Source organism: Hippoglossus stenolepis, chromosome 23 (genome assembly GCF_022539355.2).
Source record: "Hippoglossus stenolepis isolate QCI-W04-F060 chromosome 23, HSTE1.2, whole genome shotgun sequence".
NCBI lineage: Eukaryota > Metazoa > Chordata > Actinopteri > Pleuronectiformes > Pleuronectidae > Hippoglossus > Hippoglossus stenolepis.
In genome coordinates this window covers 11,952,552-11,973,056 of record NC_061505.1, presented here as the reverse complement: position 1 = coordinate 11,973,056, position 20,505 = coordinate 11,952,552, and the positions used below count along the sequence as shown (strand labels likewise).

The window sequence follows — 20,505 nt, the reverse complement described above, 5'->3', positions numbered from 1 at the left end:
TTGTGTTATCCTGGTAACATACATACAAATGCAGACAAAAACATAACCTCCTTGGTGACTAACACTGCACCAAATTGTACACACTCATATAGATGTCAGTCCCCTTAATGTGTCTGACAGTTTTGATTAAGATCCATGAATTATTTCAGGGGGAAATTGGTGAAATTGTCCAAAAACAGCACTTGCGATGTTCAAGAAAGTGAAAATACAAGTGAGAGTGTGTGTGTGTGTGTGAGAATACAGTATACACACAGTCTGCAGTCACCCCTGAGCCAGGCCTGAGCTGTAACTCAGCTCCGCGTCTCTGCACAAAGTCCTGAACTCCTATAACTGAGCTGCGATCATCAATCACACGCTGCTGACAAACCCTGAGCAGATTCACGACCTCTCTGTTTCCAGTGAGGTGATAATGAGGTGCTGTAAACCGCTGGAGGAGAACACCGTGATTTGAATGTAGAAAGCGCATCTAGTCACGGGAATGTTGCGTATAAATAGGAAATGACATCGAAGTAAGGCTTCGGTAAAAAAAACGAAAAAAACTTGAAATTGCTCAGCTTACTGCGACTCTTGAATGAAGTGAACAAAGACTATTTAATGGAAACGTAAACCTAGCAAATTACTTGCTGCCTTCTAACTTTTCAGTTTCATTTGTAAATGTCGCCACCAGTGCATCATTAAGGGCGTGAAAACACACCGAACACAAGCCTTTGAGGCCCCATAGAGATGCATGCCCCTTGCTAGATGCATTTTCATCATTGCATTCAATGTTACGTGAATGAATCGGATGGGACTATTGCGTACTTGGTGTAAGTTAATGACGTTTTACGATATATCTGTTCCATTAGGTCCAGTAACTTGGAAATAGAGCGGAACTGTGAGCGTCCTTCTAGAGCTGCTCTGGTTCCGGAAGTAACTTACTCTCTTGACGTTTCAGAAAATCCGTTTAAAAAGATTATTAACCTGGAACCAGGCCGACCAGCTGTGATATGAATTGTGACCAAAACAAATTTGATTTGCAGACAGTATATTGGAGTAAAGGTAAAGCTACATCATTATTTTAAGGGTAAAGGAAGTAGGCATTCCATAAACCAATGAAAATCCTCCCTTTCCGACCTTATTTTAGTGATTTTCCCTCTGTTGGACTCTTTTCCTCACCCCTCCCCATTGTGAGAAATCATTGTGGTAAACATAATGTAACACCGAACCATCCAATCGACATAGCCGACATGATATTTGTGATTGGTGTAAACATTTCCATGGTAACAGTGAGCTCTACCAATCACAGACGTCACATGGGGACATGGGTGGTGTAGTATGTGACACTGCAAATAAAAGTGGATATCATACGGACTTGTGGTTTTCTACAGGAGCAAATAACATCATTTGACGGTCTTGTTCCTTGTGGCAAGTCCACCTTAAAATATTATGGCGGATCATCAAAATCTCTATTCAGAGAATGAATGGCATCAGTACCCCTGAAAACATGTTGTTGTGCTCTGTTCCAGTGTAGCAAATGGAAGGGGGGAAAAAACAAGAGACAATAGCCATCATTGTCCATATCAGAGAACAGGCTTATCCCTGCAGTGTGCATGACTTCACACTGGGGCAAAAACAATAGTGCTACAGCAATGGGAGAGGAAGTAATAACCCGTAAGCCTGGAGGAAGTTATCCCCACTGCCAAGTTAATGGGAATGTGCTCACCTACTGGCTGGGTTACCTATTTGAACTTAATGAGGCTTTGCCAGATTCCTCTCACAGGTCTGTCCGTCCCCCCTTCTTTTCTTCCTCCGCAGCTCTTCTGCTCTTTCATTTTCTCATGTTGTTGCCCTTTCCCCGCACCTTCACCCACAATGTTCCCCCTCTATAACTCCCCCCCACCCCCCCACCCCCGACCCCCCTACTGTATCCAAGCTGGAGTAATAGGCCTCGAGTTTTGGCTGTATATAGAGGCTGAGAAATGCCGGGTTGTTGCCGGGGAGGAATGGGCTGATAGTTCAAGGAATCAGGTCGACCTGAGCCCCACTGGTCAAAAAACCCACCGACACCTACCAACATCTGGGTTTCGTCTGCAGTGAGAATGGATACAATCAGGTTTGTCAGGTTTTTATCGCCTCTGGCTCCGATTGGCAGTGATGGAAACGTGACACCCGGCTGAATGTACTAACTTGGCCTGACAGCGAGGGGACAGAGCACTGACGTGTGACTTTTTAAAACGGCATATTCCTGCTAATTTTGGTTTAGAAGAGGCATTTGATCGTGATGTTTGGGGGGGTTGAATCCGTCCCGGGGGTCAAGGTTGGAAGGGAAAGATGAAGAGGAGGCAATGAAGAAGTACAAATATGTGGGTAAGAAAACATTGAGCAAGAGGTGAAGGGGGGGAGGATGAGCAGGAAGACGATCGGGGCCCGGTCTTAGGCCTACCAGTGCTGTTGCTACCGGAAACCTGATTTATATGATGTCCTCTTGGCCGCTTTTTCCACCCAGGTCCTGGGTTGCAAAGAATACAAAAAGAACATTGCTTCGCCCCCCCCCTCCTCTTTTCTCTTATAACTACTTTCCTTTTTCAAAAGCGTAAACACACATTCGTCTTGCCGGTTAAGCCGTTGCTTAACGTTCAATAGGAGGTGGAAAGGAAAACAGCTAAATCAGCCCAAAAGAGGGGCACTATAACAACCTTCTCTCAGGGGGTGCTCTCCCTCCCGCTCCTGAGGCCTCATCTGGGTCTGAAACGAGTGGAGTGCAAATCTGATGATTGAAGTCCTTTAAGTGCCCTTGGAAGTCACCGAGGCATTAGCAATAAAACATGCTGGGCCCACGGCTTTTCCCTGAAAAGCTCTGAGTGCACAAATGAGGGGGATGGCGCCCTTCTCTTCACGTCCCCTGTCTTTTCCATCTCCAGCCGTCTTATACAACAAGACTTTGCTTTTGTGCAGCAGCAGTGGGACGGGACCGATAGATTGTGTCCTTGTGGCTCTACGCTGCACACCAGCGAGCAGGAAAGTGGCAACAGTGTAACTGTGGAATGTACTTGACTGTAAGACAAGCTAATCCACTGGGGAGCAGATTGAGAGAGAGGTCCTCGTTTGTCAAATTTGAAAAAACGTGTTTGGATTCAAATTCAAAAACCCGCTTCTGCTTCTATTGTTCCTTTTACCTCTCTGTATTGATGTGATATCATTTTGTGGTCGTTTTGTCTCAGTTTAGTTTCAACTCTTTTTAGTTGTTTTAAATTGCTTTTGCATCTCAAACCAATATACAACTAGAAGACTGACATGTTGCTTGATTCTCCATTTATTTTAATGCATTTTACCATCCTGCTTACAAAATATAGTTCTCACTGAGATAGGAAGTTTGTCTCACACTGGTTTCACTGATGGCGGACAATTCAAACTCAAACTGCACCTGGGAAAAAATATATTTTTAAATATATATATATTATCCATGCTGCTGTACAGCATAAGTCAACTGATAAGCATATTATATCATCTTATCTATGCTGTACAGTATAAATGTGTTAATTTTCATTGAATGCTCTATCAAAGTGTTATGTCTAATAATTTTTTTAAACATGAAATACTAAAATAACAGAAATAATGTACTTGTTTAACTCGTCTAGGTTGAACCATGTCATGTCTCAGACGTGCCACACACATACAGCAGCACAGGTAAAAAGCATTATTTGAATCTATTGATATTTTTCTATTATACAGATATAGTTGATTATAAACATAGCTTCTGGGCAACATTACATATATAAGTGTCTCTGTATGAACTCAGAACTTGGGAAACAGAGTGATACACAGGCAGACACATATAAAACTCCCTTTTAGCTTTGTGATTCAGAACCATGTCAGTCAGGATGCAAGTCCCAGTCCGGACCGTACCGTCACCATGGAGACATCACAAAACACACTTTTAAACTTTTAATCAAACTTTACATTTTGATTTATTTTTCACAAACAGTTATATGGTGCTTTACCATAAAAAAATATAACAGGAGTTTCCTGAGTTTCTTCTTGAATTGTTGTTTTTTGCTTTGTAGAAGAGAAGAGCGCTGCACAAATGCTGCAAAAGCCTGCCACCCAGTGGATCGAAGTGGTACTACTAAGGCATGCATCTATATTGCACTTATTTACCTTCCTGAGGATAAGAAATTAAATTAAAAAAAGATGATTAATATGATAAATATATTAACTCATAGTGAATCACAATGAAAATCTAAGTATTTTCTCTTGTTTACTGTTATTTTCTTTTTAAAATAAATGACGATTTGGTCCAAATCAACTAATCAGATACATGAGCAAGCATCAAAGAAATCCCAGATATAGAGATTACATATATACATTGAGATAATGTATGCTCTGGTTTAGTGCTTTATAAATACAATTTAATTGAATTTATATAGATGCATGAAGGGTACCATTTCCAAATAGGTGATTAGAAGAATGACATCAATTGGTGATTGCAACTTTCCAAACTTGGTCGTCCTCCGGTTCGATCCTCAGTCTTCCCCATCTGCATGCCGAAGTGTCTCATCTCATAGATGTTGAATGCACTAATTGTAAGTCGCTTTGGACAAAAGCGTCCGTCAAATGACTTTGTAATGTAATGTAATGCTGCTTGTTACATTTTAGAAAGAGTGGAAAAATAGAAACATGCTTTCAGGACACCAGTGCATAGGTTCACTCTTTAACTAACGTAACTATATAAGAGAATGGGTATATACTGGGTTCCAAAGGCATTTTTTGAATTTCCAGAGACACACACTTCGGCCAAAAGCTATGTTTGAAATTACACTTTAAACTAGGATTGTTGTATCATAATTATTTACATTGGACCACTGTTTATGGATGAATTAGGATGCATAAATCTGTGTTAAATGTGCAGTTTGGTTTTCCTTTCTTTGGGAAAAAGATAACGAATTCATTACTCATCTCAAAGGAATAAACCGATTTATTTACAAGTGCCATTTATTTACAAGAGCCATCTTTCATTCTGACTGTCAAACATTATTTCTGTTTCTGGGGATGGCGGGTCTCAAGATGGGTCGACGGGTGTTAGCGGCCCGGTGGCTCTGTGGTCGGGGCTGCGGGTGTTGGTGGCCCTGTGGTCGGGGCTGCGGGTGTTGGTGGCCCTGTGGTCGGGCTGCGGGTGTTAGCGGGCCTGGTCCTCTGATCCGACTGATGATGGCAAGTGTGCAAAGGATCATGTCTGCTGTTTGACGAGGGAAGAGTGTTTTTCTTGTGAGGCTGCACATCATCATGCTCAATCTTCCTCTTCCTTGACCCCTCAGTTCCTCTGGTCTGGGTGGTGGTGGTGCAAGGATGTAGGGCGGTGTGGTGGGGCTGGTCAGTTTTTCTCCCCTCAGCACGAGATGGAGGATTCTGCTGGACGGGGTTGGTAGCTGTGCACCGGGGCGGCTTCAGTGGCCCACACACAGCTGTGCCACTGCCAGAAGTCGGGATTTTCTTCTGACAGATTTGCATAATTTGAAAACAGGACCTGACACTGCAAGAAAATGAATCCTTTCATTAGCTAGGTTTATCACTGTAAGGACCTGTACATGAACTGTATCCACAGTAACAAAGGTACAAGTGGAATATATATAGAAAATGATTAATTATACATTTAAAAACATTTAACCAGATCACATTGTTGACTTACTAGTTGCTTTGATGGTCCATGCTCCCAATGTGGCGCATGCTGATGAACTTGTGCTCCAGCACCTGACGGGGTGTGATCCTTCTGTCAGGATCAAGCTGAAGCATCGCCTTCAGCATGTCCACAAACATGTGGACGTCGGCCATCTCTGCAATTTTATCTGCAGAGTTGTGAGTGCTGATGCGTCGGATCTAAAACACGAACATGTCATCGGTTAGCTCCAGTAGTGAATAAAAAAACCTCTCTAGGACATTCCGAGTGTTTTCTTTTTGAAGAACGATACATGCAAGAGGCCGTCAGGGAGGTGAACTTAAAACACCTGTTCTCCATTGGCTGCCTTCCCGTCTCTTTGCAGTACTCCTCTGGTGTCTGTTCAGAAAGTGGTGTGGTTAGCAGAGTGCATCAGACTCGCACAAACGTGTAGAGGGAACCAAATATGTTACAGCAAGACAGACACGAGATGGAGAAAGGGATATTTGAATATAACAAGCTGTTTCAGGTCGGCACCTTGAGTTTCCAGACAGAGGTGGTGGAGTCGACTTTCCTCGTGAAGAATTGTGGAGTTTTACCTCCATGGTTCAGCATGGTGTCGGGTAGCTGACCCTGAGTGTCCATGATGTATTTGATCTGGAAATACAACACAACTTAAAATTCCACCGCAGTCCAGGTGAAGTACTACTTATTAATTTTAATATTATGCACATGTTATTGCCTAGAAGGGATAGGGGTTAGGTTTAGGGTTGGATTCTGCTCTAAACTGTTCACCCCTGAGACTCCTAAAGTGTTTTGATAGTAGATAATGACTGAATTTTCATTTCTGAGTGAACTGTCCCTTTAAAGGGGACATAGCATGCCCATTTTACCACAAGTTGATATGGTTCCTTGGGGTCTTAATGAAATGTCTGTAACATACTTTGGTCAAAATACCACAAGGATCATTTAAAACAGCACCCTTTTTACCCTGTATAAAACAGCCCTCCACAGAGTGACCTGTTTTGAGTGCCTGTTCCTTTAAATGCTAATGAGCCAGCTCCCCCCCCCCATGATTTTAAACGATATAAATTACATATTTTATATGACATAAATTATCAAATATGCATCCCATACTTTGTATTCCCCTTCTGTTGTCCTGGAGTTTTAATTTTCCCAATCACGTAATTAAATGTCCCCCTCTGCCCATCCACTACAAGCAGACAGACAGAGAGAGAAAGACATTCAACGGGTACAACAACAAGCGGAGAAAGCAGAATCGCGGGCTGACCTTATATATACAGTCTATGGGGCTGACCAGCGTGGAGAAATGCACGTCCCGTGTGAACAGCCAGGCGGCTGCGCGCTTGAGAACGGCACGGCGCTTCCGCGTCCGGTGTAAACCCGGCATAACGAGTGGGGGGGCTCTGTGTGTTTGTGCCAGTGGTACAGTAGTGCTGAACACTGCGGAAGTCTTCCACACTGCTGGCTGTGTGGCGTTGACACAAATTCCAGCTCACGCATTGGAGAGCGAGCGGTCGCGCCCGAGCAACTGCTGCAGCCTCCCAGTCCCAACGATCCAGACAAATGCCACATGTGAGTGAATCGCGGGCTGACCAGCGGAGAAATGCTCGTCCCGTGTGAACAGCCAGGCGGCTGCGTGTTTGGGAACGGCGCTGCGCTGCCTCGCAGCCTTGCTGCGTCCGGTGTAAACCCGGCGTAACGAGTGTGGGGGGACCGAGGGGGGATGAGGTGGGGGGTGGGCCAAGGCCATGTAGGGAGACTTCCAGTGCCTTGTTACAACACAAAACCCAGGAAGCTCAATCGAGTCACTCAAGCATGACGTTTCTGACTTAGAGGAACCATAACAAAACGCGCGAGTGTTTTTTCCCCAGAGTTTTTGGGTTGGTAGACATGCCAGATACCCACATTAACGTGTAGAAGCACTAACAAAGTGGAATTTGCATGCTATGTCCCCTTTAAGATATTAATAAAATTGAAGAGACAGTGCATTTCAAGTAGTATCTGTACCATTTCATATTCACCCAATCCAGGGTAGAGCATGGTCCCGAGGTACATCGCAGCAGCCATGCAGCCCAGAGACCACATGTCTATGGCCTCTGTGAAGGGATGCCCCAGCATGATCTCTGGGGATCTGACAGAGGAGCAACAACCACGATCACATAAACCATGAAAAATATGTGGGTTGTTTTGAAGGACACCTTAATAACCTTTACTGCTACAGGAGTAAAACACCTCACAAAGACATTTGTGTGAATGGATAAAGACTGGATGTTTTTATTCTGAGTTTAAATGTTTTTTTCAGTTAATAATACGCCACTAAGATCCGTCATGGTTCCAGGTACTCACCGGTATGGACGGGTCTGAATGTAGGAACCCAACTTGGCAGCTGACACCTCACACGCCAGTCCAAAGTCGATCACTTTGACCCTGAAGGGCTCCCGTAGATGATCGACCAACATGATGTTGTCCAACTTGAGGTCTGCGTGGACAATCCCTGCAGCCTTCAAGTGGTTGAGTGCATGGGCAATCTGAAAAGTTCATTTCATAAAAATGTCAACAATGTTCCACCTGCATATATTTTCATACTGTTTGTTAGTGCAGAGAGGAAAACAGGTGGACACATACCTGCTGGACAATTGGTCTGATCTCTTTCAGAAGGAGAGGTCTGAAATGTTGTTCCTTCATGAAATCAAAGAGACTTTTGTCCAGGTGCTCAAACTCCAGGCAAATGTGTCCTCTGTCAACGAAGTACTGGTACCACTGGACAAGGTAGAACGTGTCCAACGATCTCAATTTCTTCAGAGTAGCCACCTGGAGATACATGGCAGGCCACAGAAACATTGTATATCAGCTTGATGTAAACTTAAACAAGGAAGTATGTGTACATATGGATTGCACATGGTATAATTAAAACTGTGATAAGCTCACAGATATGTTTCTTACCTCTTGATTTGCCGCCTTTACATACAAGCCCTGCAGTTTAATCATTTTGATGGCCACAGTCTTGTTGTCGTCCAGTCTCTTGCACTTAACAACTTTTCCAAAAGTGCCCTGACCGAGAAAAGACTGCAACTGGTAGTAAGAGGAGCCGGAGCTAAGCAGGCCCTGTGGTCGGGGCCGTGGGTGTTAGCGGCCCGGTGCCCGGTGGCTCTGTGATCGGTCCTGCTGAACAGAGGCCTGCTGGTTGTCATGGTAATGAAACTATAGTTTCTCTGTATTGACTTCCTGTTTGGCATGGCTAAACTGGCCACCTGGAAGAGCAGGAAGAACCAGATGTTAGGTGAAGGCTGGACAGATGTGGTCAAGTGTGTCAAGGGCTTGGTAGCAGCTCACCTGAAAATAGAACTCGCCTTCGCCAGCCTGACCAGTAACCTGGAAGCTTTCAGATCTCAGTGGGGGATCAGACAGGTTCTACACTGTAAAAAAAAAAAAAAAGTGTACATTTTACGTTAAAATACTGGCAGCTGTGGTTGCCAGAAAATCACGGAAAAAAATACAGTGACAACGTATACAACATTACAGTATGCCTTTTTGGAACCGTAAATTTCACAGTCGAGAACTGTTGTACTTTACGGTAATTTACTACGAAAAAAAAGTATAAACTGTAAACCGGTTTACGGTCATTTTCTTTAAAAAAAACTGTTGTAAAATAAACATGCTTACAGTAATTTTCTTTAAAAACAGTTGAAAAAACATGTGTGCCCATATACATGAAGGACAATCCATGGTGGACTGAATAAACATTATGAAAAAATTGTCACTTGCCCTTGGTTAATCAGGAGTAATGATTCCTAACTGAAGAGGGGGCTCAACATGGGATAGAGTGTCACACGATGTCCAAGACATTGGAACTTGAAGTATGTGTTGTCACCAGTTCTGCTTGATGATTGACATGTTGTCCCATCAGGGATCCGGGTTCACTGTAGACTGGCACTATCCTTTCTGCTGCCAGAAAACAAACAAAGCCAAAGTTAGATTGATTCAGTGCTTAAGCATGATGCTTACATATAGACAAACTCACAGCCTTCCGTTGTTAATTGAGCCCCTTAAACGTAATTAATGATTGTTTTACAGCAGTTAAGTTCTAAAGCAAAAAAACTATCCACTAGAAGATGTTGCATTGTTAAGATTTGTGTAAACACACACACAGAATTATGACTACTCAGATTTAAACAGTAGACAACGGGAAATATAGTTATAATTAACATGCAGCCATAGACGATACCACTGCTTACCTCTACAAGACTGGTGTCCTAGTCATTGGGTCCAGACTTGACAGCAGGTTGAACAGTCACATACAGACATGGTACGATGTTCAGGAAACTTTTTAGTAGGTCTTTTCATCATCGCTGTGGATTGACAAAAAAAACCAATAATAGTTATATCCACACTAATAACACAACAATTTGCATAGTATTTAAACAGTGGCTAAGTTTGTTTCACAACAAATATGAAAAATAATTATACGAAACATTAAAGTTAACAAAGAAGGCCATAAATGTTCAAATCTACTGAGAAATCCAGCAGTAAAAGCAACAGAACCAAGGTGGTTTAACTAACCTGTTGAACATCAAATGGCAACACTGTGCTTACAAAAAGAGATAAACGTAAGGTCTTCTTTTGTTAAAAGTTCAGTGTGTAAAATGTAGTGATATCTAGTGGTAAAGTTGCATGTTGTAGCGGAATACCCCTCACCTCACCCTCCCCTTCCAAACATGAAAGAGAACCTGTGGTAAACTTCACTTTTCACAAAAACTCAAAGGGTGTTTAGTTTGTCCAGTCCGGGCTATTGTAAAAAAAACATGGCTGCCTCTGTAGAGAGTACCCACTCCCGATGTAAATATAAAGTATTTCTATATAAAATAGCCTAATATAAAGGGTACATTCTAGAGTAAAGAAAACAACAATTCGTACAATTTAGATGAAACACACTAGTGAAAAAACGACTACTATTATTTTATATTAGATTTCTGCGAATAGATCCCTTTCACCTAAATCTTACACACTGAATCTTTAAATGAACATACACTTAACTGTACAACCACTTACCACTGTTTATCCTTGACAAGACTGGTAACTGATCAGAGGGTAGACTGATGGGGCAGCTCAGAGGTTGCTTAGGTCCACATGAAGTAGAACCACTGGTAGAAGTAATAAGACCTGAAAGAAAGTAAAGACATATAGTAGTATCGTAGTCATATATGGAGGAACACATACTAACTTGGGTCGTTTGCTGCAAATCATCATTTTTATTTCGGATCAGAAACTCACCATTTCCTTGGTGTCCCAAAAGCCAGCATGTTGTTCCCTCCCACTGCTCAGGAGTTTTAATACAATGTCTGAAAGGTGGCAGGAGTGAAATTCTTAATATCTTTGACATGAGGACAATTTATGCAAGGTCAGTGGGTACAAATTATTAAGAGAATTTACTCTTAACATGTTAAAATAGTTAAGTTTACTTACCTCAAAGAAGATCCAAAGAACTGAACAATCATGCAGTTGCTGTCAACCCAATCAGCAACTGTAATTGAGTGACTGGGTGAGGGGGAAGGAGAGAGTGAGGAGCGTGATGAGGAAGCTGGAGAGGTCAACACTGGCTCGTTGCAGAATTCAGTGCTCTGTCCTGTAAAACAAAAATAATAACATTAACAACATGTGTAGAATGATCTTTTCTCTACTAAAATAAATTTTGGCAAAATGTATTTACTTGTCTGTTTCCAGGCAGCCACCAAATTTCTGGCTTGAATTGGTTTTTAGTACTGAAAGAAGATCAGCTTGCTGGATAAAGGAAAAATCCTCAGTGGTCTCCACCCCCAACGATTGCAGTGTCTCCTCCAGAATTTCTAGACTTGAGCCTGGGAGGTCTGGCAAAACCTTAGTAATGGCACTGCTGAGGATGTTTTGCTCTGCATCATCCATTTCTGATTTCTATGAAAGAGTCAAGTGAGCTCAAGTAACACCAGAATGACAGCCCAAGACATTCATTAGTGTGACAACACACTGTGCGTCAATGGAACCATTTGATATCCATCCTTCATATAAGATGGCAATGGATAGAAATCAATCAAGTCATTGATGTTCAGACACTGCATCTTTTCATTGTCTTTTCGAACTGTGTAAAGATGGTACTGGGGAAGGAATTCTGCTACCTGCTTTGACACCAAAAAATGAACAGTGTCAAAATAAGCTCTCTCTCTGTCATCTATTATGAGAGGCAGCAGCCTTAAAAAGTTCCAGTTCTGTACGGCCTGTCCTGAGAGTTTATATGCTGTAGGGCTGACCTCACTTGGCTTGGTCGAAGCATCAGAGGCGCAGTATTTGAACTGTTTAATGCGCCGATTGAGAGTGGAGTAAGTGAACCATGCCTTCTTCTTTATTAAATATTTAAGATACAGTGCCACATCATAGGACAAAACTCCCTCAAATATGTCATGTCCTAGACAAGGTGGCAAACCTGGCTGACAGATGTTATAAGTATTTTAAAGAATTGAATACTGACTTGAACTTTACTCCTTCCACATCTGGTGTATCTTCAGTCTGGAGGCGATCAACAGCAGAATTGTAGCCGTCTATGGTCCACAGAGATTTGGATCATCCCCCTGAAATTCAGATCGCGTTATTAGGCATGTACCTACAGAAATATTGTGCGCGACTGAAATTCTCAATGAAGCCACCAATGCGATGGGAGCCTAAATTATCTCCAGCAATGCGATACAAGCTTCCTTTGACAACTGTTCCATTTGATGCTAGAATTCCATTCTCCTCCAAGTCTGCTAATAATTCAGAGGACACCTTAGCACGCCCAAATGCTTTGAAATATTTCTCTCTGCACAATAAAAACCAGTGCCAGGTGGTCTGTGTCTGACCGGACATGAAGTGGCACCTGCCTCATATACTTGAGGGCAAAATCGTAATCATCTGATTCATTTTGAGCAGACGATGACTGAGATGCAGACTCTGTATTTTAAAATCACCGATTGTGCTGTCGGGAAAATCTGTGCGTTTCCGTGACATGTGGGCAGTAAATGAAGATTTAACTTTGAAAATAGTTGCGCATCCCGTCACTGGACATGTCACGGCACGTCCCTCCACAATATGCTCCTTCAAATGAGCTGTTAAATCTTGAATATTTTGAGACTGGCGTTCACACAGCGCCGTTCCGCATTTGTAAGGGGTGACGTTGACGGTAACGGTCGTTCTGACAGAAGCAGTTCCGGCAGGAGCAGACGCATAATGCCTCCGGTAAAAATGGGCCTTAAACGCTCCATAGCGACAAAATGTCTGCTTGCAGCCGTCTCCGATGCACTCAAATAAGCAACGCGGTTCATTTCTGTGAAGTTTGCAATGGAGCACGTAACCCTTCGATGTCTGAAAGCGACTTGCCACAGAAGCTACAACTTGACATTTCTCTCAACCTTGTGTAAAGTTAGCCAACAGTAGCTACAGTTGAACACAGCACGCCCCGAACAGACGACGCGAAACAAAAGTCAACTCTCTCTCTCAACTCCGAAAACGGCGAACGTAAAGTTAACTCACCCTTGAAAGCCGCAAAAATGCGACGACACGGTTAACCACAGCTCAAGAAAGCGTTTACTTTCAGACTGGAGGACACTTACCTCAAGGAGGAGTGTTTGAACCTGTAAGTGTAGTTTCCCCCCCCGCGGAAAAGCGACGCTAGGCACGGAGAAGTGGCGCCAACTGCGAGCGTCGACCGTTAGACGCGCTCCGAAATTCAAAGTACGTCAGCGTTGAAGTTCGCGCTCTCCACATGTATATGTGGTTGAAGCCGACTGTCTCCACGTAGCTCACTCTCCCATCTGACTTGAGTTTACCGTCTGGCTCTACGTTGGTTTGTCTGTCCACTTGTCCGTCCACTTGTCCGTCTGTCTGTGTCTCTTCTTTCGCTCTCTGCCGTGTACTCCGGAACCGGAAACAGTTAAAGCACTCTCCAGGTGCATGCGAACAAATAGTTCACTGTCACATACCCACAGCAGTGTTTCACAGGCGGTGCGGCAGGTCGAAAAGGAAAAGAAATCAAATATATATCTACGCGTTTCGAAGTTTGTTTTGCAAAAGTTGCATTATTAGGAATTATATTGCACACAAATTTGAATTAATTTCTTTGGAACGGTATACAGTGGAGGAAATAAGGATTTGATCCCTTGCCGATTTTCTAAGTTTGCCCACTGACAAAGAAATGAACGGTCTATAGTTGTAATGGTAGGTTTATTGGAACAGTGAGAGACAGAATTTCAAATAAAAAAAAATCCAGAAAATCACAACATATAAAAATTATAAATTGATTTGCATTAGATTGTGTGAAATAAGTATTTCATCCCCTAGCAAAACATGACTTAGTACTTGGTGGAGAAACCGTTGTTGGCAAGCACAGAGGTTCAGATGTTTCTTGTAGTTGGGCACCAGGTTTGCGCACATCTCAGGAGGGATTTTGGTCCACTCCTCTTTGCAGATACTCTTCAAATCCTTAAGGTTTTGAGGCAGTCGCTTGGCAATTTGAAGCTTCAGCTCCCTCCACAGATTTTCTATGGGATTGAGGTCCGGAGACTGGCTAGGCCACTCCATGACCTTAATGTGCTTCTTCTTGAGCCACTCCTTTGTTCCCATGGCCATAGGCTTTGGGTCATTGTCGTGCTGGAAGACACATCCACGACCCACAGTGTCCTGGCTGAGCAAAGAAGGTTTGTCGCCCAAGTTTTAACGGTACATGGCCCCGTCGATCCTCCTCACGATGAGGTGAAGTTGTCCTGTCCCCTTAGCAGAGAAACACCCCCAAAGCATAATGTTTCCACCTCCATGCTTGACGGTGGGGATGGGGTTCTTGGGGTTATAGTCATCATTTCTCTTTCTCCAAACACGGCAAGTCGAGTTGATGCCAAAGAGCTTGATTTTGGTCTCATCTGACCACATCACCTTCTCCCAAGCTTTCTCTGAATCATTCAGGTGTTCATTAGCAACCTTCAGACAGGCCTGTACATGTGCCTTCCTGAGCAGGGGGACCTTTGCGGGCGCTACAGGATTTTAATCCATAATGGCGTAGTGTGTTACCAATGGTTTTCTTGGTGACTGTGGTCCCAGCTGTCTTGTGATCATTAACAAGTTCCTCCTGTGTAGTTCTGGGCTGATCCCTCACCTTTCTCATGATCATCAATACCCCACGAGGCGAGATCTTGCGTGGAGCCCCAGACCGAGGGGGCGATTGATGGTCATTTTGTGTTTCTTCCATTTCCGAATAATCAGTTGTCTACTTCTCACCAAGCTGCTTGCCGATGGTCTTGTAGCCCATTCCAGCCTTGTGCAGGTCTACAATCTTGTCCCTGATGTCCTCAGGCAGCTCTTTGGTCTTGCCCATGGTGGTGAGGTTGGAATCTGACTGATTGATTCTGTGGACAGGTGTCTTTCATACAGATAACGAGTTGAGATTCAGAGTATTTTCCGCGAGAGGACTAATCTAACCGGTCTGTGGGAGCCAGAATTCACAGACCGGAGAGCACACACACACACACACACACACACACACACACACACACACACACACACACACACACACACACACACACTCTTACTGTAAGCAGAGTCAGCATTGCACTGTACAGTATGTAAGCAATGACACGTGAACCTCACTGCGACCTGTTTGAACCACTGTGCTCAGGGGCTGCAGAAAGACAGGCATAGATAACAAGCTGCCTGACAGCCTGGGTCGTGTCATGCCATGCGTGCACATTCTCACCGTGTCATCCGTGTCCTGCTTCTTCAGCTGCTCGGCCATGTATGTCACTGCGGAGATGGCCGACTTCAGGTTTGGAGGGAGGATGAGACAGTAGCTGTCAGTGTTCGGGAGCCGCTGGAGCTGCACCGTGCTCTCACACCTAAAAGACAGAAAGAAAGAGAGAACTTGGAGAGCGGGAGGCAAAGGAGCAGAAAGGGCCTGGAGACATAGACACTGGCTGCAGTATTTAGTCCATAAACTCTACTTTAACATAAAATACTACATGAATAAAACTAAATAGTAATAACTCAAGATTGATTTAGGAACTTTTAGGAAGATTTTTCTCTCGATTCTCAAGAATCAAGGATAAACTCAACCTCAAGTGAGTGTTGGGACCAGAGGTGGGGCCAAGTGAATTCTGATTGGACCCTTGGATGTGTAGGGTGACAGTTAGTTTATCTTATAAATTAACAATAAGAAAATAAAACTGATTGAATGATCATAATTTCAAACCTTACTAATTTTGGACTTAAAATTATGGAATATTAATGGAGAAAATAGTGAAAATTATAATCAATGTTATGTTGTTGTCATAGCCAAATTAAAAAAACTAAAAGTTCTAATTTACTGTCATCGAAGACTAAGAAAGCCAGGTAGTGATCTGTAAATATAAAGGTTTGACTCCAGACAATCAAGAGTGTCTGGGCAAATGCCATAGAAAACAATATGAAAAAAATGGAATAACACGTGAGAAAATATTACATTGAATATTTTTTTTTTAATAAAAGGTAAAAAAGTCAAGATTAGAAATACATAAATGGGTAAATATATTTACCCATTTATCTATTATAAACATAGCTTCTGGGCAACATTACATATTTCAGGCAATACAAGTGTCTCTGTATGAACTCAGAACTTGGGAAACAGAGTGATACACAGGCAGACACATATAAAACTCCCTTTTAGCTTTGTGATTCAGAACCATGTCAGTCAGGATGCAAGTCCCAGTCCGGACCGTACCGTCACCATGGAGACAACATCACAAAACAGACTTTTAAACTTTGAATCAAACTTTATATTTAGATTTATATTTAAAAAAACAGTTATATGGCGCTTTACCATAAAAAAATATAACAGGAGTTTCCTGAGTTTCTTCTTGAATTGTTGTTTTTTGCTTTGTGGAAGAGAAGAGCGCTGCACAAATGCTGCAAAAGCCTGCCACCCAGTGGATCGAAGTGGTACTACTAAGGCATGCATCTATGCATGTGCCCTATGTTGTGTTTATATTGCACTTATTTACCTTCCTGAGGATAAGAAATTAAATAAAAAAAGATGATTAATATGATAAATATATTAACTTATAGTGAATCACAATGAATAAGAAAATCTAAGTATGTTCTCTTGTTTACTGTTATTATTTTCTTTTTTAAATAAATGACGGTTGATTTGGTCCAAATCAACTAATCAGATACATGAGCAAGCATCAAAGAAATCCCAGATACAGAGATTACATATATACATTGAGATAATGTATGCTCTGGTTTAGTGCTTTATAAATACAATTTAATTGAATTTATATAGATGCATGAAGGGTACCATTTCCAAATACGTGATTAGAAGAATGACATCAATTGGTGATTGCAACTTTCCAAACTTGGTTGTCCTCCGGTTCGATCCTCAGTCTTCCCCATCTGCATGCCGAAGTGTCTCATCTCATAGATGTTGAATGCACTAATTGTAAGTCGCTTTGGACAAAGCGTCCACAAATGACTTTGTAATGTAATGTAATGCTGCTTGTTACATTTTAGAAAGAGTGGAAAAATAGAAACATGCTTTCAGAAGGTGCATAGGTTCACTCTTTAACTAACGTAACTATATAAGAGAATGGGTATATACTGGGTTCCAAAGGCATTTTTTGAATTTCCAGAGACACACACTTCGGCCAAAAGCTATGTTTGAAATTACACTTTAAACTAGGATTGTTGTATCATAATTATTTACATTGGACCACTGTTTATGGATGAATTATGATGCATAAATCTGTGTTAAATGTGCAGTTTGGTTTTCCTTTCTTTGGGAAAAAGATAATGAATTCATTACTCATCTCAAAGGAATAAACCGATTTATTTACAAGAGCCATCTTTCATTCTGACTGTCAAACATTATTTCTGTTTCTGGGGATGGCGGGTCTAAAGATGGGTCTACCGGTGCCCGGTGGCTCTGTGGTCGGGGCTGCGGGTGTTAGCGGCCCCGTGCCGGTGGCTCTGTAGTCGGGGCTGCGGGTGTTAGTGGCCCGGTGCCCGGTGGCTCTGTGGTCGGGGCTGCGGGTGTTAGTGGCCCGGTGCCCGGTGGCCCTGTGGTCGGGGCTGCGCGTGTTTGCGGCCCGGTGCCCGGTGGCCCTGTGGTCGGGCTGCGGGTGTTAGCCGGTGCCCGGTGGCTCTGTGGTCGGGGCTGCGGGTGTTAGTGGCCCGTGCCCGGTGGCTCTGTAGTCGGGGCTGCGGGTGTTAGTGGCCCGGTGCCCGGTGGCCCTGTGGTCGGGCTGCGGGTGTTAGCGGCCCGATGCCCGGTGGCCCTGTGGTCGGGGCTGCGGGTGTTAGCGGCCCGATGCCCGGTGGCCCTGTGGTCGGGCTGCGGGTGTTAGCGCCGGTGCCCGGTGGCCCTGTGGTCGGGGCTGCGGGTGTTCGCGGCCTCACCCGTGGCCCTGTGGTCGGGCTGCGGGTGTTAGCGGCCCGGTGCCCGGTGGCTCTGTGGTCGGGGCTGCGGGTGTTAGCGGCCCGGTGCCCGGTGGCCCTGTGGTCGGGGCTGCGGGTGTTAGCGGCCCGGTGCCCGGTGGCCCTGTGGTCGGGGCTGCGGGTGTTAGCGGCCCGGTGCCCGGTGGCCCTGTGGTCGGGGCTGCGCGTGTTAGCGGGCCTGGTCCTCTGATCCGACTGATGATGGCAAGTGTGCCAAGCATCATGTCTGCTGTTTGACGAGGGAAGACAGTTTTTCTTGGGAGGCGGCACATTGTCTTCATCACCTCGTTTTCTTTTCCGTCCCGACAGAGCCTGACCCTCAGTCTGGGTGCTGCCTGAAGGACCCGTGTTGTGGTTTTGGTGGTGATCAGCAGGCCTGGTCCTCTGAGCCGACTGATAATGGCGAGTGTGCCGAGAATCATCACTGCAGGTGGATCTGCCTGCAAAGTCATGCCTGTCTCTTATCCTCTCATAGTCCCTGTAGTCCCAGTTTCCCTGGAACCTTCTGTTTCTATCTGAACAGGGAAGAGAGTTTCTCTTTGGAGGCGGCTCATCGTCTTGATCACCTCCTTTTCTTTTCAGTCCCGACAGAGCCTGACCCTCAGTCCGGGTGCTGCCTGCAGGACCCGTGTTGTGGTTTTGGTGGTGATCAGCAGGCCTGGTCCTCTGAGCCGACTGATGATGGCGAGTGTGCAAAGGATCATGTCTGCTGTTTGACGAGGGAAGAGAGTTTTTCTTGTGAGGCTGCACATCGTCATGCTCAATCTTTCTCTTCCTCGACCCCTCAGTTCCTCTGGTCTGGGTGGTGGTGGTGCAAGGATGTAGGGCGGTGTGGTGGGGCTGGTCAGTTTTTCTCCCCTCAGCACGAGATGGAGGATTCTGCTGGACGGGGTTGGTAGCCGTGCACCGGGGCGGCTTCAGTGGCCCACACACAGCTGTGCCACTGCCAGAAGTCGGGATTTTCTTCTGACAGATTTGCATAATTTGAAAACAGGACCTGACACTGCAAGAAAATGAATCCTTTCATTAGCTAGGTTTATCATTGTAAGGACCTGTACATGAACTGTATCCACAGTAACAAAGGTACAAGTGGAATATATATAGAAAATGATTAATTATACATTTAAAAACATTTAACCAGATCACATTGTTGACTTACTAGTTGCTTTGATGGTCCATGCTCCCAATGTGGCGCATGCTGATGAACTTGTGCTCCAGCACCTGACGGGGTGTGATCCTTCTGTCAGGATCAAGCTGAAGCATCGCCTTCAGCATGTCCACAAACATGTGGACGTCGGCCATCTCTGCAACTTTATCAGCAGAGTTGTGAGTGCTGATGCGTCGGATCTAAAACACGAACATGTCATCGGTTAGCTCCAGTAGTGAATACAAAAAAACCTCTCTAGGACATTCTGAGTGTTTTTCTTTTTGAGAAAGACATACATGCAAGAGGCCGTCCAGGGAGGTGAACTTAAAACACCTGTTCTCCATTGGCTGCCTTCCCGTCTCTTTGCAGTACTCCTCTGGTGTCTGTTCAGAAAGTGGTGTGGTTAGCAGAGTGCATCAGACTCATACAACCGTGTAGAGGGAACCAAATATGTTACAGCAAGACAGACACGAGATGGCGAAAGGGATATTTGAATATAACAAGCTGTTTCAGGTCGGCACCTTGAGTTTCCAGACGGAGGTGGTGGAGTTGACTTTCCTCGTGAAGAATTGTGGAGTTTTACCTCCATCGTTCAGCATGGTGTCGGGTAGCTGACCCTGAGTGTCCATGATGTATTTGATCTGGAAATACAACACAACTTAAAATTCCACCGCAGTCCAGGTGAAGTACTACTTATTAATTTTAATATTATGCACATGTTATTGCCTAGAAGGGATAGGGGTTAGGTTTAGGGTTGGATTCTGCTCTAAACTGTTCACCCCTGAGACTCCTAAAGTGTTTTGATAGTAGATAATGACTGAATTTTCATTTCTGAGTGAACTGTCCCATTAAGATATTAATAAAACTGAAGAGACAGTGCATTTCAAGTAGTATCTGTACCATTTCATATTCACCCAATCCAGGGTAGAGCATGGTCCCGAGGTACATCGCAGCAGCCATGCAGCCCAGAGACCACATGTCTATGGCCTCTGTGAAGGGATGCCCCAGCATGATCTCTGGGGATCTGACAGAGGAGCAACAACCACGATCACATAAACCATGAAAAATATGTGGGTTGTTTTGAAGGACACCTTAATAACTTTTACTGCTACAGGAGTAAAACACCTCACAAAGACATTTGTGTGAATGGATAAAGACTGGATGTTTTTATTCTGAGTTTAAATGTTTTTTTCAGTTAATAATACGCCACTAAGATCCGTCATGGTTCCAGGTACTCACCGGT

The 20,505-nt window shown here is 44.0% G+C and overlaps 1 protein-coding gene and 1 long non-coding RNA gene across 3 annotated transcripts; both read right to left on the bottom strand.

Moving 5' to 3' along the window:
- Positions 1–4,936: 4,936 nt before the first annotated feature.
- LOC118102688 (homeodomain-interacting protein kinase 2-like) lies at positions 4,937–9,073 on the bottom strand. The gene is made up of 9 exons (XM_035149052.2): positions 8,990–9,073; positions 8,600–8,907; positions 8,282–8,467; positions 8,003–8,184; positions 7,664–7,787; positions 6,170–6,289; positions 5,946–6,031; positions 5,666–5,853; positions 4,937–5,509 (listed from the first exon to the last, which is right to left on the bottom strand). The coding sequence occupies exons 2-8, from the start codon at positions 8,642–8,644 to the stop codon at positions 5,775–5,777; spliced, it is 822 nt and encodes a 273-aa protein (XP_035004943.2). The 5' UTR covers positions 8,645–8,907; positions 8,990–9,073; the 3' UTR covers positions 4,937–5,509; positions 5,666–5,774.
- A 379-nt stretch (positions 9,074–9,452) lies between these two features.
- Positions 9,453–12,234, bottom strand: LOC118102689. Of its 2 annotated transcripts, none has more exons than XR_004694729.2 (6): positions 12,156–12,234; positions 11,120–11,279; positions 10,928–10,995; positions 10,706–10,816; positions 9,892–10,005; positions 9,453–9,601 (listed from the first exon to the last, which is right to left on the bottom strand). It is a non-coding gene; the product is annotated as an uncharacterized LOC118102689 (long non-coding RNA). The 2 variants fall into 2 exon arrangements; XR_004694730.2 differs by lacking the exon at positions 12,156–12,234 and adding an exon at positions 11,364–11,552.
- Positions 12,235–20,505: the final 8,271 nt, after the last annotated feature.